Source organism: Aquarana catesbeiana, linkage group LG07 (assembly GCF_042186555.1).
Source record: "Aquarana catesbeiana isolate 2022-GZ linkage group LG07, ASM4218655v1, whole genome shotgun sequence".
Lineage (NCBI taxonomy): Eukaryota > Metazoa > Chordata > Amphibia > Anura > Ranidae > Aquarana > Aquarana catesbeiana.
The window spans coordinates 81,790,601-81,812,065 of NC_133330.1; the positions used below are offsets into that span (position 1 = coordinate 81,790,601).

At 41.9% G+C, this 21,465-nt stretch overlaps 1 protein-coding gene across 2 annotated transcripts in view; it reads right to left on the minus strand.

Moving 5' to 3' along the window:
- Nucleotides 1–21,465, minus strand: part of RAF1 (Raf-1 proto-oncogene, serine/threonine kinase) — a 176,515-nt gene that overhangs the window by 50,245 nt on the left and 104,805 nt on the right. For both annotated transcript variants that reach the window (XM_073592377.1, XM_073592376.1), the window contains exons 3-5: nt 12,044–12,156; nt 6,630–6,732; nt 401–558 (exon numbers count right to left, since the gene is read on the minus strand). In XM_073592377.1, the coding sequence (XP_073448478.1) occupies nt 401–558; nt 6,630–6,732; nt 12,044–12,156 (374 nt within the window). The remainder of the gene's footprint in view (nt 1–400; nt 559–6,629; nt 6,733–12,043; nt 12,157–21,465) is intronic.

Below are 21,465 nucleotides of genomic sequence, written 5' to 3' on the forward strand. Positions count from 1 at the left end.
AACATTTGATGAAGCTCAGCACATGTGCTAGAAGTTAATGAGATAATTATTTACACTCTATGTACACTCAGTGCTGGCGTGGTAACACAGCCCTTTGCATGAGCTCCTTTTGCGAACTTTCTATTCAAGGATGATGAAAGCCTGTGGTAATTACTTGGAAGGAGGCCGTGTTTATGCCCTTTGCTCATCTCACTGTCATTTAATTTACAATAATAACTTTGTTTAAATATAGAATAAACTAGTTCATCCAGATGTTTCCCCAAGTGCCGAGATCTCTACTCATCCAATTAGAAGAGCCAGTCTCCAAGCTGGACTGGGTTTCTGTAATGACATAAGTCAAGCACCCTTGTAAATCTGTAGGGCATTCTGGAAGTCGGTCCTGCCTGTAACGGTCACTCACAGAAGCTGCCGGACATTGCTCCAGTCCACACACATGGTCGGCACTTTGGTGCTGCAGTGTTCATGGAACTTGTACATGCATGTCTGACAGCGGAAACCATTTAGAAGGAACTTCTGACAGATGTCACAAAACGCCAACTTCAGGAAAGTCTTTCGTACCTGTCAAAGAAAAGTTCACAAGAATTAAAGTCAGTACAAGTCAAAAAGATCAATTATTATTATTATACAGGATTTATATAGCGCCAACGGTTTATGCGGCGTTTTGCACCAATAACCGCAAACAAACATTACACTGATTTAATACTCTCTACTGTAAGCTTGAAGGAGCGGTGTCTTCTCTACTGTTTGTTGTCATTGCTCCATTTTGCTAAACAACTGTCAAATGAACATGTATTACATTACCAGTACTAACCCTTCACTGTCATAACATTAAACAGAACGATAGGAGATGATGGCAACAAATAAATAGGATTATTATATTCAGACAAACAGGTGAAAAAGTCAGAAGAAACTACACTAGGGCCGTTTTAACCCACATGCAGTCCAGGGCTTTTTTTTTTTCTTGCATCAAAAACGCATGGACAGTAGGTTACATGAATTTCAATGGCAAAGTTCACACCACTGCAGTGACAAAAGTAGAACATGCTGCATTTTTTTCTGCAAGTAACTGCATTGGAACATGGCAAAAACACATCAAAAACACACTGGAGCTTAATATAAAAGAAAAAAAAAAAAAAACAAGAAAAAGGAAGGAAAAAAACACATTGAAAACTCATCAAAAGTGCATCAAAAACTTGCAAGCAGAAAACGCATCTAGAACACATCCAGATGGCATTTCTGTAGTGTGAACTGGCCCATAAGAGTATCAGTTACCCTACCCATTATGGCTAAATTACAGGTTCTTTAATAAGTACAACCCTACAACTGCTTGTACTCACCTTGGTCCTCCATCACTCCTTCAAAGCCCTGTAGTAAATACCCAGCCCTTTCAGGTATGGGGAAGGATGCAGTGCTAGGGCCAAAGGAACAATCACAAAGCCTGAACACTATCACATGAGCAGGAGTAGAAAGGGGACTATCAGCGGGTGAGAAGTTGTTCTTCCAAAGGAACCTGCTATCCATCAACTTTCAACCAGCACCTTCTCCCTTCATGGTTTGTTTCCCAGTTCTGAGTAACCAGATGATCAAAACAGTCATGTAATTGGATTAAATATGCCCTTTTATTAGCACTGCAGTGGATTCTACCAGTATTCATTATAATGTTAGCACTTAGTCACCAGAGTGAGATGAAGCTATGGATGGCAGCAATAAAACTATCATAAGCAAGGTCAACAAAACCGTGCCGATATCTTTCTGCATTTAGCCAACATTAAATTCACGAAGATTAAGGTTTGCAACTGATGTGTCACGAGTATCACAGGGGTTAGTTACCAAGCACACGACAGAAGTACTCTTTAACGAGGCTCTCCAGTCTGCCCCCAAAATTAATAAAAGTCAGCAGCTACAAATACTGAAGCTGCTGACTTTTAATATAAAGACACTGTCCAGGGATCCAGGGCTGTCCTCACCCAAGCTGATTCTTTCATTGGCTTTGGGTCCAGGCATTCTAACTGTCTTCCCACTGTGCATGAGCGAACCACAATGCGCTTTTGTGAATATCCCGCAATCTGCTGGGACCTGTGATGTGTCCCAGAAGGTTGCGGGGGAAGGAGGAGGCCTGTGGTGATCTGACCAGAAGTGGGAGTGTGTACTTGTCAAAACCAGGTACCTGCCCCCCCCCCCCCCCCAAAAGAAGGGAAGAAGGATGCAAACAAAACAAAACTTCCCTTTTTGGGTGAAGTTCCACTTTAAAGCATACATCTACAGATGTTCAGTCACTGGCCTGTTTCTTTAATGACAAAAATGGGCCCTGACAGGTCTTGTTAATGGTTGGCTACAATAATTAGCAATTTAAAGCGGAGTTCCACCCAAAAGTGGAACTTCCACTCATTTGTCTCCTCTCTCCCTCCAGTGCCACAATTGGCACCTTTCGGGGGGAGGGGGGACAGCATACCTGTCAGGTATCCTGTTCCCACTTCCGGGAGACCGAGCCGCAGCCCGTGACATCACCGCGGGGCTCCCGCCTCCTCTCCCTGTTGCCGGGCCAGTAGGAGAAAGGAGCGGGCCTCGCACGTGCGCAGTAGGGTTCCCGGCGTGAAGCTGTAAGGCTACACTGACGGCTACCCTTACCCACAATGGCAGCGGCAGCACCCAACAGCTGATGGAAATATCAGCTGCGGTGCCGACATCGCGGGACTGTAGCTGCTGGCTTTTAATTATTTTTTTTTTGGGGGCGGAACACCGCTTTAAATATTTTTCACCTATCTCAATAGTCTGGTCATTTAAATTGCATCTAAACCAGAAAAAAATGTGTATTATATTGCAGATTACCAGTCCTTCGCATGAAAAATGAAAAGTAATGTAGCCACCACATCTAAGAATATTTTCAGCAAGTACAGAAAATATCTGTTGATTTTGGCAGAATTGCAGTGTCCTTGTAACTTTCGACAATCTTAAAATAAAGAATGAAATTCTTTATCTGTATTGTATACGCTACTAGTCTCTTCAATTCACTATGTAAATGGAGATGAAAAAGACAGACAAGTTTGAAGATTTGCATGTGTAACAACCATGGCTGCCCCCATGGATACAATAGAGAGAAAAGCATAGAATTTACTAAAACTGGCTCACATGGAATCTGGTGCAGCTGTTCATAGTAACCAATCAGCTTCCAACTTCAGCTTGTTCGATTAAGAGTTGACAATAAAACCTGGGAGCTGACTGGTTTCCATGCAGAGCTGCAACAGATTCTGTGTGCTCCAGTTTTAGTAAATCTCACCCAAAGGGACAGTAGGTGTATTACTTGCAGGGTTTGCAGGTGAAAACAAGGACCCTTTCACACGAGTTGACCAATCAGGGCCACCAGTCAGTTTTTCAGGCGGACCCTCCATTCTCCTCTATGGAATGGAGAGTTTAAACAGACGTGTCCATTTACACCCAACATTTAATCCGATTTGCTAAAAATAGATGGATGGGGATTCATTTTCCTTCCATCTAGCAGATTGGATGGCAGGCGGGTGTAAACAGACAGGCGGTCGACTTACATCTGACCGCCCATAATGGAGAGCGGGCTGCATCTTTGTCCGCTCTCCATCAGCAGAGCGGACATGGACCAGTCATCCACCTGCTCAACAGGGACCAGTGGACAGATCCCCCGCTGAACAAACAGACTCCTAGCAGAGCCTGTCCAATGTGAAAGGGGCCTAAAGGGAAAAAAGCCTGAAGAAGAAAAAACAAATGCAGTTACTACATCCAAGGACTGGTTAGATGCAAAATGTATCATGTTTGTTTTGGGTTTAGATATGCTCTGTGGAAACATTTGGTTATCTTATACAAAGTAAAGGTAACTGTAAAAATAAAAATGCTGTAAGCTACAAAAATCACTATCCTAAATAACTTTAAAAATACCAGTACTTAAAGTACATGTAAAAGCAAAATAGAAAAAATAAAAACATATGCAGTACAGTACATCTGCAATACATGCACATTTCCCCTGCTTTATCGCTTTAAAGACATTGCAGGTACAAAAATATATCTGCTATTGTGCCAAAAATGTACTCCTAATTTTTTAATGTGGGCTAACACCCACAGCATTTTGTACACAGAATGGTGTCAGTCCGGCTGTCTTTTGCTAAACCACCAATACTCCCCACAACATAGGCACTAATTATTTTGTTTTTCAAGGTAAGAACTGGGAGGGCCAATTACCTTCCTTGGAAGTGTGCATGGAACAGCTGTAAATTTCTGACAAGATCATCAGGTATGTTGCATCTGAACTTATTGAACAGATACACATAGCACTGAAAGGGTTTTGTCGTAACAGACAAAAATAGAGCATATAAAAAAAGCTCACTGTTGGGTTTACAGTGGGGATGGAAAGTATTCAGACCCCCTTAAATTTTTAACTTTTTGTTATATTGCAGCCATTTGCTAAAATCATGCAAGTTCATTTGTTTTCCTCATTAATGTACACACAGCACCCCATATTGACAGAAAAACACAGAATTGTTGACATTTTTGCAGATTTATTAAAAAAGAAAAACTAAAATATCACATGGTCCTAAGTATTCAGACCCTTTGCTGTGACACTCATATATTCAACTCAGGTGCTGTCCATTTCTTCTGATCATCCTTGAGATCATCATTTGAGTGCAGCTGTGTTTGATTATACTGATTGGACTTGATTAGGAAAGCCACACACCTGTCTATATAAGACCTTACAGCTCACAGTGCATTTCAAAGCAAATGAGAATCATGAGGTCAAATGAACTGCCTGAAGAGCTATAGAGACAGAATTGTGGCAAGGCACAGATCTGGCCAAGGTTACAAAAAAATTTCTGCTGCACTTAAGGTTCCTAAGAGCACAGTGGCCTCCATAATCCTTAAATGGAAGATGTTTGGGACGACCAGAACCCTTCCTAGAGCTGGCCATCCGGCCAAACTGAGCTATCGGAGGAGAAAAGCCTTGGTGAGAGAGGTAAAGAAGAACCCAAAGATCACTGTGGCTGAGCTCCAGAGATGCAGTCGGGAGATGGGAGAAAGTTGTGGAAAGTCAACCATCACTGCAGCCCTCCACCAGTCGGGGCTTTATGGCAGAGTGGCCTGACGGAAGCCTCTCCTCAGTGCAAGACACATGAAAGCGGTATGTGTGGAGAAAACCAAGCACTGCTCATCACCTGTCCAATACTGTCCTAACAGTGAAGCATGGTGGTGACAGCATCATGCTGTGGGGGTGTTTTTCAGCTGCAGGGATAGGATGACTGGTTGCAATCAAGGGAAAGATGAATGCGGCCAAGAACAGGGATATCCTGGACAAAAACCTTCTCCAGAGTGCTCAGGACCTCAGACTGGGCCGAAGGTTTACCTTCCAACAAGACAATGACCCTAAGCACACAGCTAAAATAACGAAGAAGTGGCTTTACAACAACTCCGTGACTGTTCTTGAATGGTCCAGCCAGAGCCCTGACTTAGACCCAATTGAGCATCTCTGGAGAGACCTAAAAATGGCTGTCCACCAATGTTTACCATCCAACCTGACAGAACTGGAGAGGATCTGCAAGGAGGAATGGCAGAGGATCCCCAAATCCAGGTGTGAAAAACTTGTTGCATCTTTCCCAAAAAGACTCATGGCTCTATTAGATCAAAAGGGTGCTTCTACTAAATACTGAGCAAAGGGTCTGAATACTTAGGACCATGTGATATTTCAGTTTTTCTTTTTTTAATAAATCTGCAAAACTGTCAACAATTCTGTGTTTTTCTGTCAATATGGGGTACATTAATCAGGAAAAAATGAACTTAAATAATTTTAGCAAATGGCTGCAATATAACAATGAGTGAAAAATTTAAGGGGGTCTGAATACTTTCCGTCCCCACTGTATATTCTGCTTACTGTGTCCCATGGGGAGATTTCATTTCTGCCCTGGGAACATAACAGGATGTTAAGAGAATGAATTCAGATGTTACTGAATCAGGTGACCCCCATCACTAGATTTGACATCTCTTCTTCTGGTGATAACTGTTACATTTTGGATTCCCCATGATTTTCTATTTCAGTAAAAATAGTTACCAAGACAAATCGGGAGAGTCAATCTACCTAGTGGGGACACAGATAGAAATAAAAACCTGACTGGGGTTCTAACCCTCCCCTAATATATCCAAATTAAAATTCTATGCATACAATTTTAAAAGTTACGATCCCTATCTGTGCACTAGTCAACACAACCAATACCAGCAAAGGAAATAGGGAGAAATGGGTCTGTGTCTAAAAAAACATGGTAGATGGGGATACCGGTTAGGTTTCCTCTCACCTTTGTTGTGTTTCTGGGACAGAAGTAAAAGAAGATCTTACCAAAGGGGAACACAGACAGCAAAAAGAAAAACCGACAGGATGTTTAATAACTCCCTGCTTTTGTTGGATCGCTTTTTTATATTTATTTGATAATAGTCTGACTGGTCAGTACACTGTAAACTGTAAGCAAATAAACTGAAGAAAGTAACTGATGATGTGGTTTTAAAAAGTTGATCTGAAGATGTTTATGATGGCTTAAATTCAGTTACAACTTCAGGTTCAAAAGCAATGCATATAGTGAGAAATCCAGGAGTGTTGCCATACAGATTTGCCATCAACTTACAAAATTATGGGTGGTAAGAGGGACATGATCCAAAAATTCCACTTGTAGCTCCGCTCCGATTAATAACATGGCATCCGTAGCCCAGTCTAGTCGATTCTTCTTGCTGGAATATAAAATCATATTAAAGTGCTGTGTTCTAACCAAATGTTTTGGACCCACAAGTAGCCAGAGGCTCTATTTTCCCTCTTAATAGCATGTACCTCAAATATTAAAGCGATACTAAACATATGCTGTTTAACTTACATTGTTCCTTCTATTTCTGTATGTGGATGATGGCACTGCAATTTTAATAAAAACAATATACAGCTGTCACATGACCCAACGGCTCTCCCAGGCTGCTGGTCACATATTCCAAATAATAAAAACAACAGCCTTTGGAATACAGAGTAAAAATAAATTGATAAACTGTTTTAAATTGCCATACAAATGTACATTTGAAATCAAATCTTTATTATTTTCTGGCAATAACATGGTGTGGCCAGATTTTTGTCAGTCACAGGCTGTGTCATGCCCCTCCAGCCTGTGTCTTAGAATAACAGGGAGGTGAAGCCACCATCAAACAAGATGTAAAATCCCACCCCTATAGTGTTTAGCTAGTTAGTGAGTAGTCATTTATCACTGTGTATTAGAGCTGCACTATTCTGGAAAAAATGAGGATCACAATTTTTTTGCTTAGAATAAAGATCACAATTCTCAGCGTAAAATCATATTTCACATGGTATTAATTGAAGTGTATTTTCTTCCCAAAAAATTGTGTTTGTATTTGTGCAGCGGTCTTTCAGTGTGACATAAAATATTGCAACGACTGCCGTTTTATTCTCTAGGATCTCTGCTAAATAAATTATATTATAATATAAATATATATATATATACATATACACACACACACACACACACACACACACACACACACACACACACACACACAGACATATATACACACACACATTCTAAAATTTATTTATTTTTTTGGTAAATTTTAAAAGATGAGAATGGCAAGAAACCTCTAGGGTAGTGATGGCAAACCTTGGCACTCCAGATGTTTTGGAACTACATTTCCCATGATGCTCAACTACACTGCTGAGTACATGAGCATCATGGAAAATGTAGTTCCAAAACATCTGGGGTGCCAAGGTTCGCCATCACTGCTCTAGGGTAAGCCCAGGACCAATGGTCTGAAAAGAAACAGGTGCCTTCAAAGGATGCTAAGAGCCAGGTCCTACTTTAGGTAAAGAACATCCAGAGCAGGTACCAGTTAATCTTGTAGGGCAAGGAGTTCCCCTGGAGACCAGAGATGCTGAGGAGTACCCAGTACCCAAAGGCAGAGAATTTTCCCAAAAGAACTGGAGTATCCTGATAGGGTACAACTCCAAAACCAGGGCTCCCAGTTAGAAAGGGACCAGTGGTCGCAGTATGTAGGGAACCCAGGGAGACAGGTAAATAAGCAGTGCTTTGTGCAGTAGCCCATGAGGGATTGTGTCAGCAGATGATGTCCGAGATTGGTCCTTCAACCTTAACCCTTACTGCGGTAAAACCAGCAGTGGTGGAAATTTTAAAAAGTGTTCAGCCATGTAAACGGAGAGGAAGCTCCCAGTGCTTTAGTCCAAAGATCCTATACACAAAGCGAAGCTTCCGAGACAGGGTCAAACCTGGGGCTGTGCCATGGCTCTGGACCTGTAGCTAACACAATAGACTTTCAGTCTAGAATACACCACAATACAGAGCCCAGTGCCCGAAGGACTAGCCCCTCAAATACAGTTTAGCGGGGTTTGAGCACGACCTCCAAAGCTAGGCTGAGTGAACAATGTTCTTGATAGCGGCTATATAGAGACCAGCTCAAGTTGCAGTGTAGCCAGCAATCTTGATTCAAGTCAGAGAAAAAAAAAATAAAAAATCTAGCTAGCATAAAAATAGGGAAGCTGAAGAAAAAGGCATCCAATCTCCAAAAAATAAACATGAGCTATGCTGAGTGGGGAAGGGGGTTAAATTGGGGACGAACAATTTTAACTGCCAGTGTCCATGCATCACGTAGGCAAATGTATCCAAGATTCTGCGTCCCTATGGACAACAAAGGACTTTTTTTTCTTGATTTTATTTTTTTCCCTTTTACTTTACCCAATTACTAAAGGCCCCTATGTGTTCGTACAATTTTTGTGACAGTTCCTTTTTATGGACACATTGAGTGTCTATTAGATCCCTGATTGCGCTGCTTACAACAAATAGAATACGACTGTGGCAGCCATGTGCCAGAATCTGACAGTCGTGTGCTCAGAGCAGAGTTTTTTTCAGATTCATAACAAAATGAGAGGATTGGCAAATGATGTTCCCCAAGCTCCCACCACTACCCTACCCTCCTCTGTGTAAAGTCCAACCATTTATCAGGCACAAGGTACTATCTAAAAACAGTTACCCCAAATAATGCTTGGGAATACCCATTTTAACCGGGATTCCCAGCCTAAGTAAAGCTTGGGGTTAATGCTAAGAGGGTCTAGAAGGAACTTAACACTGGAAGCTGAGCCCCCCAAAAAATAAAAGGCAGACAGGACTAATCATCAGCTGATCTTTCCCCATTACTGACTTAACTTGCCTTGTTCAACACGGTCTTGGAAGCGGCCATTTTGGAAGAAGCAAGGCTTTGCTTCTTCATGTCAGGGACTCCAGAAAATAGAGCAGGGGACATCACAGTAGTGACATTACCAAATCTCATATAGCAGATTAGACTTCACACAGCAGATAAATAGTGGTGACGCTGTACGCACACACTTGCAAACCAGGAAGAGCTCTGCTACTTTTCAGGGTAAATTCCTGATAAAATGTAGATTTTTCAAAGTACTGCATAGCACAACTTACACTTCTAGATGTTCCTTATAACACAGGAACCCTTCACCTTTGTAGTTCAAGTCTACTTTTAAATACACATGGAAGTACATGGAAGAAGCCGTGCTTGGTCTTCCTACATATTCAGAAAAATAACTGCATTGATAATGTGCTTTATTTACACAAAATTCCAGTGGTAAGAAAAATGTGAGCAATATCAATGCTGTAGTAATGAACCATAAATAGATTCAAAGTGCAGCCTGAGGCAATATGCTCGACCCAGCTGGAACACATATACAGACACAACCCTGATTAAGTGCTGCATACACACCTCAGGTTCTATTTGTGAATTTCAATGGAATATTTGGAAAGGCACAACCAGAAAGTCATTGTATCTGTTGGCTGACACACACAGCAGTTTCACAAATCCCACAGGAATAAGTTGCGTGACTTGTCCCCACCTACAGAAACTTAGTATCTGATTACCTCAACCAAAACAAAAAACTCGCACTGGGAAACGTCCCAACACTTCCAACTGTAGCCAGCTTCTCGCCAAGTGTGCATGGTGGGGAGAAGGAGGCCACGACTTCAAACCAGACGCTCACAGCTCTATGTTCCAGGACAGAATTTCATCCTATTGCATAATTCACAGCAGAGCTCAAAACATCAAAACCATTGTATTACAACATTTTAGAAATGGCTATAGCCAAAAACAACATAGATCTAAAGAACAATAACCAAACTCTGTCTAAGTCATGAGCCTCCTCTTAGATACTATAACCTTTGTTATGCCAGGCAAAGCGATAGTGGCTCTGAAAAGGACCCTATTGCACCCCCCAAACACCTTTATAACAATGCCCTACTACTTCTCCTTCCCCCACAGTCAGTCCTAAAAAGACTGGCATCGGTGACTAGCAGAAGCTGCAATGTCTCCGATCATGTGACAGTGCTGGGACCCGAACAATGTCAAAGAGGAGGCATTCAAGTATTGTGGCCCCCTCATGCACCCATGTGAGTAAGACCTTAAAATTTGTTTTTGAACTCCAGTCAAGTTACTTCGCCTAGACGGGAGACAATGTCGTTAGTTTCCAGCAGGCAGGAGCAAGCATTTGCTCAATCCCCACCACCCGAGTGATAACAATGTGCCCTTGTAGCAGGTCCCTTTGGAGGTTGCAGAATGGGCAGATCTGTGTTAGACATTTGTCAATAGTCAACACCTAGGCACCAAATGTACATAATGTAACAGCCATTTCGGAGCCAGAATTTCAGTCCAGAAACCACTGGATAGTCCTTTAACAAATATTGCACCATCCTTATGGAGAGACAAGCGTATTATGTCATTGTCAGAAGGAGTTCTATATCCATTTTTTGCTTTTTTGCTAGAAAATTACCTAGAACCCCCAAACATTTTTATATATTTTTAGCAGAGGCCCTAGAGAATAAAATGGTGGGTTTTGACATTTGTTTTGTCACATGGTATTTGCGCAGCGGTTTTGAGAACACACATTTTTTGGAAAAAATACACTCTAATGAATCCTAATGCATAAAGAATATCCAAATGTTTGGTAAAATATAAAAGATGGTGTTACGGGGAGCAAATAGATACCTAACATGTCATGCTTTAAAATTGTGCACATTCGCGGAATGGCACCAACCTACGACCCTTAAAAATCTTTGTAGGTGAAGCTTTAAAGGCCTTTACAGGTTACCAGTGGAGATTTACAGAGGCGGTCTTGTGCTAGAATTCTTGCCCTCGCTCTGATGTTTGCAGCAATACCTCATGTGTGATACGATCGCCGTTTACATATGCATGCAGGACCAACGCGTGCGTTCGCCTCTGCAAGCGAGCATGAGGTGACAGGGACGCTTTAAAAAACTTCTTTTTACAAGATTTATTTCAATTTTTATCACTTTTATTGCTGTCACAAGGAATGGAAACATGCCTTGTGACAGCAATAGACAGTGACAGGATATGGAGAGATCTGAAATCTATTAGACCGAAGATGTCTCCTCTTCAATTAAAAGCATTTGATCACACCAAGATAGGTGTGATCAGATGCTTTCCCATTTTAAAAATGGAGCCGTTTACATCCGGGGAAACCGGAAGTGACGAAAATGCTCGGCGCTTCCAGTTTCCTATACCATAGAGCTTATTGGGGACCTTCCAATCCTCGAAAAGCTCTAGGGTAAGCCGGAAACCCCTCCGGCTGCCTGTAAAAGCAATCCAGCGGCTAATTAGCAGCTAGGATGGCTTTTCCAAAAAAGTCAGCAAAAAAAAAAAGAAAAAGATATCAGTTATATGTACGTTAGGTGGTCTTCAAGTGGTTTATAAGGTCTCCAAGAAGGAACCAACACCTGAAAGTGTCACACTTACACAATACTCAGCATACACTTAACACAACAAATATATCTGACATTAGGACCACTAATCCCTGGCATACACAAAATTAGATGATTAAACAGATCAACTCTTGAATGAAAATGCCACATTCACATAATTGTTTGGGAAGTAGGATCTTCAGATGTTTCTAGAACACAATAAAAGTCCGCAAGCACCAAACCATCATGCTATTTACTTAAAAAACAAAAATTTTTACCTTTTGGTGTCTTGCAAAAGACGGAAAACTGCACAACACTCTGGCTGGAGTCCTCGAACCTTTAGCGCTTTCATTAGACAGTCATGAAGGGTCATACCATTTCGAACATTTACCTGGGAGGACAAATAAAAACACCACATCAGCACTAAAGTGATATGAGACAGTATAAGATGCATGAAGCAGTCCTGGAACAGAAGGGCTCTACACTGCCTTCTTCAGATTGGGTTCTGAGGAAGAGGGTATATGCTTCAAAATGTGTTAGGCCTCTTTTTCTGCTGTGGAGTATAGTTCAGATCCTCTTATAGAGTATTCAGGTTCTCGATTTATTCAGGGACTGGCTGTTCAAGTTGTTTTACAAGCATATGATTATATGGCTTTTGTGAATATACTTTTAGTTCTTTTACTAATAAATGGTGCTTAAAGTGGTAATAAACACCAAACCAAAAATGTAATATATGTTGCAGCTTACCAATTTCATATGGTGTCTGCATTTGTTTTCTTTTTTTAGGCTTTTCCCCCCCTCTGTTTTCACCTGGTGATCTGGCTGGTAACACACCTCCTGTATTACAGTGTCCCCACTCTGGATAAAGGTGCACAGGGGGCACAAGAGATGGCAGCATTGTCAGTCTGGGGAAGGGCAGAGTGTAAGATGTACTAACAGATTTGGATACACTAACAAATTGAAGCCAAACTCCAGCTCACACTGCTGTTACAGCAAATAGTTTTTTTTTTCCTTTTGGGATAAAGGTTTTACCTGAATAACTAAAATATGATCATTGTAAGCTTCCCTGTCAGTGGTAAATGGTTTGTCCTAACACTCTTAACTGATACATTTGTGGAACAGCTTGTTCTGCTAAAAAACAGACTTACTGGCCAGATCACCCGGGTAAAATAAAAGCAAGAAAGCCTAAAAAAGAAAACCAATACAGCCATCACATCTATTTATTGATAAGCTGCAATATAATAAAGGTTTGGTTTTGGGTTTAATTACCACTTTAAGGTAATACATGAGGCTGGTGTGCCCTTCTTATTGTTTCGTAATTTACCTAGGAGGAGTGAGAACACACACATTATGAAATATACAGAGCATTTAAAGGTACAGCCCAATTAACATTGAAAATGAAGCTTTCAGATAAATGCAGGGAGCACAGCCTGCCTACCCAATCAGCACTTAAGTTCTTCATCTGGTTAGTGCCGTAATTTACTTCGCTCCAAACTCCTCTCTGCTGGTAATCCAGTGATCTGAGAACCCCCGGCTTGTGAAGAAGTTCCCAAACACACCCACATACTCCAGGAAGTATACGTCTGGTGACCCTTAAAGTGATTGCCAAGGTACAATTTTTTTCTTTTAAATAACATGTCTATACTTACCTGTTCTGTGTAACAGAATTGCAGAGAGGCCCCAAACCTCCTCTTCTTCACTAGCGCTCCTGGCCCCTCCTCTCTGTCCAGTGCCCCCATAGGAAGCAGGTTCCCATGGGGGCATTTGTGCGTGCTCGCTCCTGAGCCCCGCTGCTGCATTCATTGACACAGACAGCGGGACTCGGCCCTGCCCACCGATCACTGGCTTTGATTAACAGCACTGGGAGCCGATGGCTCCCGGTGCCCCAGCAAAGCCAGCGATACCAGGACGTGAGGGGAGAGAAAAGATCTGCAGACGTGCATGTGGATCGAATGAGGGCTCAGGTAAGTAGAAGGAGGGGGGGTGGCGATGCTGACACCTAAACATTTTTTACCTTAATGCAAAGAATGCATTAAGGTAAAAAATGTTTAGGCTTTAGAACCACTTTAAATGAACTGCATTAGACTTGCATGTAAGCATTCCCAACAACTCAGATTAAGGTAAACTGCATGTACTTGTAGCAGCTCACCGATTGGTTGGACTTTTAAATATTTATACAGCTCTGTCATTCTTTGCAGCACTTGATAGAGAGCCATTAACTATTCACTTCAGTCTCTGACCCAAAAGGTAACAACCCAATGACCCTACACCAGTGTTTCTCAACTCCAGTCCTCAAGGCTCCCCAACAGGTTATGTTTTCAGGATTTCCATTATTTTGCTCAGGTGATTTGATCAGTTTCACTGCCTTAGTAATTACCACGGCTGTTTTATCCAAGGGAAATCCTTAAAATAAGACCTGTTGGGGCACCTTGAGGACTGGAGTTGAGAAACACTGCCCTACACCATAGGGAGACATGCATTCCATAGGTTTACTAATCTGTTGCTACTACTAGAAATACATTTTTTCGTTATTCTAGTGGCATAATGGGCTACTGATAATTGCCCCTGTAGCTTTGGTCCAAGTACTGTATGTCACACAGACTATTTACCACAAGCTCTCCCTTTCATGCATTTGTGGCCCTTCAGGCCCTGTCCGTTTTCCAGTTTATAAAGGCTACACTAACCTTATGTAATTTTTCAGCTCAGTACTTCCAGAACTGTGTGACTGTCCCCCCTTCTCTGATATGAGGGGAATATATGAAGATTGGAGAACCAGGACCAGGAGAGCAGCTCTGCATGGCAACCAATCAGAAGTGGTTTCCTATGGTGGCACACCAAGAAGAGGAGGAGCCAGGACTGCCAGCGGGGGGACCTCAGAATAGAAGGATCGGGGCTGCTCTGTGCAATTCTATTGCACAGAGCAGGTAAATATAACATATAACATGTTTATTTAAAAAAAAATGAACCTTACAATCACTTTAAAAGGGTTGTAAAGTCTCATGGTTTTTCACCTTAATGCATTCAATGCATTAAGGTGAAACATTCAGTGCTTCAGCTGCCCCCCAGACCCCCCCCCCCCATTCAAGCGACGAGCCCAGCAGGTCCAGCCGCTTTCTCGGGTCCTCATTGGATAGATTGATAGCAGGAGCTATTGGCTCCCACTGCTGTCAATCAAATCCAGTGACACGGGAGCAGGGCAGAGTCCTGCTGTCTGTCAATGGACGCAGCAGCGGGACTCTTGAGGGTGCCAGCATGAGTGCCCCCATGGAAAGCAGCTCTTCATGGGGGGAACAGATGAAGAGGGGAGCCAGGAGCGCCGTCGGGGCACCCCAGAAAAGGAGGATCGGGGCCGCTCTGTGCAAAACCGTTGCACAGAGCAGGTAAGTATGAAATGTTTGTTATTTAACAAAAAAACAAACCTTTATAAATCACTTTAAGGATAATAGAGAAGCATAAATGTGTCTTATCTACCTAGAGATCAGCTTTAATTTCTTCATTCAATATAGCCTGTTTCATAAGAGTTTGATATGCCTGCTCTAGTCTTATAGTTCCCCTTTAATCTACTCTCTAATACAACCTTAACTCTAAAAAGAAGAGGATTACTAAAAAAACAAAAAATTAAAAAAACACCTTCTGCTTTTAAAAGGCATCCCCCAGCCCCTGTGAAAAAACATTTTTCCTTGTAGTCATAGAGCTGCCCTACTGAGATGATAGATGGATCTTCCTTTTATTTCGGTTGTGGTGGAAGGTGAATATTCTTCCAGTACTGAGGAGCTCCTACTTAATGGCCTTCTGCCCTGAAAGCTGGTGCTTGACCACGGAATAAAGTCCAGGACCATGCTGGAGCATAGAGAGGGCAAGTGAACATTGCCAATTTTTTTTTTTCCGGTTGGGGGAGCAATCTACTATCAAAATAAAAAACATTGGTTCTACTTTAAAGCCCACAGGCCAACACCAACAGGTGCCAGTGCCAAAAAGTGGTGCTGAATAATAAAGACCAGCAATCACCAATTATATCCAGGTAAGTTTGGACATTGGAGACTTCTTCCAGAAACTAGAATAAAAAGGGACAAAATTTGAGACAAAAAAACCCAACAAAAACAAACATACTATAAATACCAAATTCCTCCATCATTTAAATAACTTGTTAAAGAATAAATAACTCCCAAATCTGAAGATTGGTGTATACCTTCTATAACAGTAAGATGTTTAACAGATCTTTCAAGACTTTAGGTAAAGATTTTTTTATTCTCAATAAAAAGTATTCACTTGTGGACACAGCGAGTTTTCATCCAGCTCACCACAAAATGAGCAGAATAACGGTCTGACTTATTTACTTATTTATTTTGCTTTTATTTGCCAAAAACAAGTCAAGTCCAGTTACTGGGTGTGGAAGGCAAAAAGGTCACAGGGTGAAAAAGCTCTTTCATGTTCCTGACTGCTAAATAAAAGCTCAATTTTGTGTCCGCTTTGACTTTAGAATCCCCAAAAAATATATACGTTATTCCAGCTAGGGTGTTCTTCTAGGGAATTACTCAGAAATGTTTGTTATTTTTAATGGTGTCAGATGTGAGTTATGTAGACTAGTGTATTTTTCTTATTTGGATCCAAGCTATGCTCTCACTAATATTTATCTTGGACAAGGGATCTGGAAAGTCAGCGAGCTGCCTGCATGGAGCACACTGCAAGCGATTGACAACACTTCTTCTATCTTTCTGTCATCACAGCCTGCTGGGAAAAGTCCATGTTATTGGGGGAGAACTTCAGATGTCATATACATTTATGCATTAGAAGTGGGCACTAAAGCTACTGACTATAACTCACCAGACCATTAAATCCCAACTCCAGTCAATATTTTAGGTTTTTGATAGAGTGGGTGAAAGTAAAATGACACTTAACTCTTGTTTAAAAAAATTCTAGTTTACAAAAAATAAATGTTAGTGTGTATTCCTAATTCAAAAAACTACCTTCTAATACCCTCGGCCTCCTACAAATCCCTTTTGCTGCTGTGATCTAGAGCAGTGGCCTCCAAAACCGTGGCCCTTTGATTGGCTTGTCTATCCTTTGGGCACCATTCCTCCCATTGATACAAAGACACCATTCCTCCTACGGACACCAACGATGAGGCTCCATTCCTTCCATGGACACCAGCAGTGGGGCATAAATCCTCCCACTATTCAAAGATGGGGCACTAAACCTGATGGGCACTGGTAGGAGACACTGATAGGCAGCACTGATGGGCACAGATGTGGGGGGCAGTGGCTCTCCGCGTTCGAGACCGATGTCCCTCTGACAGAAGCCGGTGATCAGTTACCGGCTCAGTTTACATCACATGATCAGCTGTCATTGACTGACAGCTGATCACGTGGTAAGGGGCCGCACCTTACTCCCATCTATGACCAGCAGAGTCTCATAGACTCGCTGATCACAGAGTGCGCCGCGCATGGCCCGCAGGAGGCGCACAGGCAGCTCATGCATTGGAGGACGTACATGGATGCCCTCCTGGCAATTTAGGCCTGTTTTTTAACAATCAGGATCATTATATTCCACAAGACCAATCCTCGTTGGATGTTTACCCACTGTTTAATCACAAAAATAATAAAACACAGACAGGCGGACCCAATCAGACTGATTGGGTGATAAAGACCTAACGCTGCATTCTCACTGATAAGCTGCGGTTTACCTGCATCGTGGGTTCAGGCAATTTCCTGCAGTTTAGCTGCACTTTGCCATAGCTTTCTATTATATCTTGCAGGTGTGGTGCACTTTCTGAAAGCGCACCAAAAAACCCTGCATTCAGGAGTTTTGGTGCACTTTCAGGAAGCGCATCAAACCCACAGGATATAATAGTCTATGGCTCAGTGCAGCTAACCCGCAGGAAAGCCGCAAGTGCACCTTGTATCTTTCAGTTTCTGCTGGCATTGCTGGCTGTTCCTGTCCCAGGAGAAGTGATACGAAATGCACTTTTCCTGGGACAGGAGCTGGTGGTATAGAGGAAACATCAGCTTATGCAGCTCCTGCTCCCTCTGCAGCTGCTTGCTTCCTCTGGCGCCAGCTTCCTCCTCTCTGATGCTCTGGGCTGGCGGGTCAGCAAACTGCAATCTAGGCTTGCCAATGTGCCATCTCAGAGCAGGAGGTTGCAGGCCACATGAGAGGGCTCCACGGGTCACCAATTGAGCACCACTGCTTTAACCCTTTCTGCCAATGTATGGAAACTATTACAAGTTTAGACTGGAGTTTGTTTTGTTTTCCCAATTTGAATTAGATCTACAGGCAAAACTTTTTTTCCATTTTGGATAGAGTAGAGAAGGTTCTAACCCATCAGATTTTCGTCCTGTTGGAGATTTCCCTTCACTTTGTTCCATAGTCTGCAAATTAGGGGAATTCCTTGGGGGGGGGGGGCACCCCTCAGTTTACCAGAACTAGTGTCCCCATTGGAAGATTTCCCCTCTACTACTCTTCTGGGGGCAAGCCAAAATTTGAGATTTTCTTTTACTTTCATAGATAATGGTAAGCAGGACAGATAGAGAGTGTGACTCTCCTTAATGGGGGCACAGATAGCAACAAAAAACAACAAGGTTTTGCCTTAAATTTTTTTAGTTATACTTTAATCCACAGCATCATATTCCTGATCCCACCTACCAGTTATACTCTACAACACCACAATGGGACACGCACAAGACAGGTTTGCAAAACAAAGTAAATGTCATCAGGCAGGCAGATGAAGTAAATGTATCTTTACATTAGAGATTTAGAGCTGGTTCACAAAAACAGCCACAGTGTAATGCAGGAGACGGTGTGCATTGTGGACTACATAGTGCTGACATGCCAATTACAGCATATATTACATGGTTTACTTTAGGTCTACTTTTTGGAATGTAGCAAAATAACATTCCACTTAAGTTTCTTCACGACAGCATGTTGAAATGCAGTGTAGTGTGTTGCACAGCACTACGGTGAAAAAAAAAAAAAAGTACTGCATGTCCCACTTTTTGTTCCAGACCACACTACCGCAATGCAGTGGTGTGACCTGAACATATAGGACACCTTCTCCTTACAAAACGTACAACAGAACGGTCAGGAATATTTTTTTAAAACTCTTTTCAGCTATGTTGTGTAAATGGGAGCACATAAGCTAGTGGGGCTCTCTCAAATTTAACAAAAGTGTTAATACATTTTAAGGAGAAGATTTACAGTGGAGATTTTACTGCATAAAGTGCTACTGGCCTTTTATTCATTTTGGGTCAGTTCAGTCTGGTGAGTTGCTCTGATCTCATGGGTAGAAGTGTTGGTTTAACATCACTGTTAAATAAATTTGCTGGGGAAGATTACGGATCATTGTTGGGTAAACAAGACTATTTATGTGATATTTAGACACTATTAAATTTACTGTTGGATACTGGACATTTTTATTTATTTGTGCACTTACAGGTTTTAAGATTATTTGCATACACTAATATTTATTAGAATCAGTCTTAAATTGCATTGGGATTCATAGGTTGTGGGTGGAAAGCTGTTCCTGAACCTATAAACCTCATATAAGTGGGATGATCAGAAATCCCCAAACTTTTAGGGACCTTCCACACCTAATGCAGTGGGATGCAATTTGGACTGCACCTAAACTGCATAGACCGTCCAAAAATCAAGGTAATCCTATGGGCATAGTTCACAATTTTGCAGTGCAGTCAAAAAAAAAATACAAAAATAAGAAAAATAAAAAGCATGCTGCATTTTTCTGCACCGCAAATGTAATAAAAATAATGCAAACACAATGAAACGCATCACAGTGTACAAAGAAGCCAAGGGAAATAAAGAAGAAAAAAGTGATCTTACAGGACAAATGCAGGTAGAAAAACACACATCAACTGCATGTATACGTGTAAGGAAAAAACTTGCAATAGATGTGCAGTTCCTAGTGTGAATGGGCCCTTATCCATATAGTGCATCTGCTTGTCTATTACAAAATCAATGCCTGTAGCCAGCAATGGTCTTGGAACATGTGCAGGAAGCTCAGGTGGCCACTGAAATGCACAGGAAAACAAGTACTGTATATACTCGAGTATAAGCTGAGTTTTTCAGCACATTTTTGCTTGACATTTTCCAAACTGACTTTGGGGCCCCGTATCTCTAAGCCACTTGGTGCTCGGAACCAAATATGGATATGTTGTAGTGCAGCAGCATAACGTAAGGGGATGTGATATAAGGGAGGGTGGCGAACTCTAGACTTCAGATGGTGGTGGGGGGTGGGGTGGGGGCACTTGACACCTGATGTAAATGGGGGGGGGGGGGGGTGCTCTGGACATCTAGTATTACAGATACAACTGGCCCTTTGAGAGAAATCACAATGCTGATGCGGCCCGCGACTAAATGGAGTTCGACAGCCTTAGTGTGGAGGAAGTGGGAAGTGACGCAGAGCACTACCTAGAATTCAACCTCCTGCTGGTGGCTTCGGCAGATTCATGTCTTGTTCTGACTTGCAGGGAAAGCGAGGATCGTCAATTACAATTATAACCCTCTTCCCCATGGTACGTCATAATGACAACGCTGCAGTAAATTCAGTGTAGGTGATTTATCATTGTCACCCTGCAGAGGAAGCACCATGGAGTGGCAGAATCACCGGGTATTTAATAAATGCATTTTAACAAAACTAAAGATGGCAATTCCATTTAAAGTGTTTGCAACCCCCCAAAAAATAAAAAGTGTATCCTGTTCCCTTATAGCAGGTTAAACAGCACAGTGCTTGTGTTGTCTAACCTGCCCCTCTGGAAGCTGTAAACAACCTGGCTGATCCTGCCAGTTTCTGCCCTTCCCCCTGTAAACTGGCCACGGTTTATCATGGCTGCTGAGCCCTGACACTGTAGTCTGTTTTTGTGCCTTCATCATCTACGGTTCTATCTGCTCCTCTGTCCTCCCCCCCGCCTGTCAGCTTGGGAGTCTGTGTCTGTCTCCACCAAGCCCCCCCACCACCACCTATGCTGTTCGTAAAATACTAAAAAAAAAAAATTAAAAAAAAAAAAAATCACTGAAGATACCTCACAAAGGTATTTTGAGGCTTCATTTTTAAAAAAATAATTACACAGTGCAGGGTGGAAGGTTAAAATAGGGAGCCTGGCAGAAAATTATGCAAGTTTTCCATACTGGATTTTCTTTTAGTTGTACTTTAATTCCCAAGTCTTCTCACAGTCTTACTATATTACAATTTAAATTTAGATGTACGCACACCTACATGCTCGGATTAGGGATTTAGAAAGATGAAATCCCCCGAAACATAACCAGCAATGAACTGAGTGTCTTATCTGAGGAATGGAACAGGCTGGAATTCCCAGGGAAACTGTAGTCTTTGATTACAAAGAGATCTTTACACTACATATCATATACTAATCTGTATGCAACAGATAATGAAAAGCAAAAGAAAAAAAAAATTATCAGGAGAAAACCATAGCATAACCAATAAAAGATAAACGTGAGGGTTATGAGCACTAAAGACAAAACAAAGAAAAAGCAAATGTTGCAAAAACACAATCGTATGACCCAAGGAAGCAACACCCAGAAACACAGTTGGTGCTTCTGAACCTAGCTTTATCAGATTGTGTTGGCTATACAGTAGAATTTTTTTTTGGACCACAGTGATGAGAAAAATTAGAAAGAGCAGGATAGAAAATGTGTCTAACAAACAAATTCTAACAGTGAATGTGGTTTT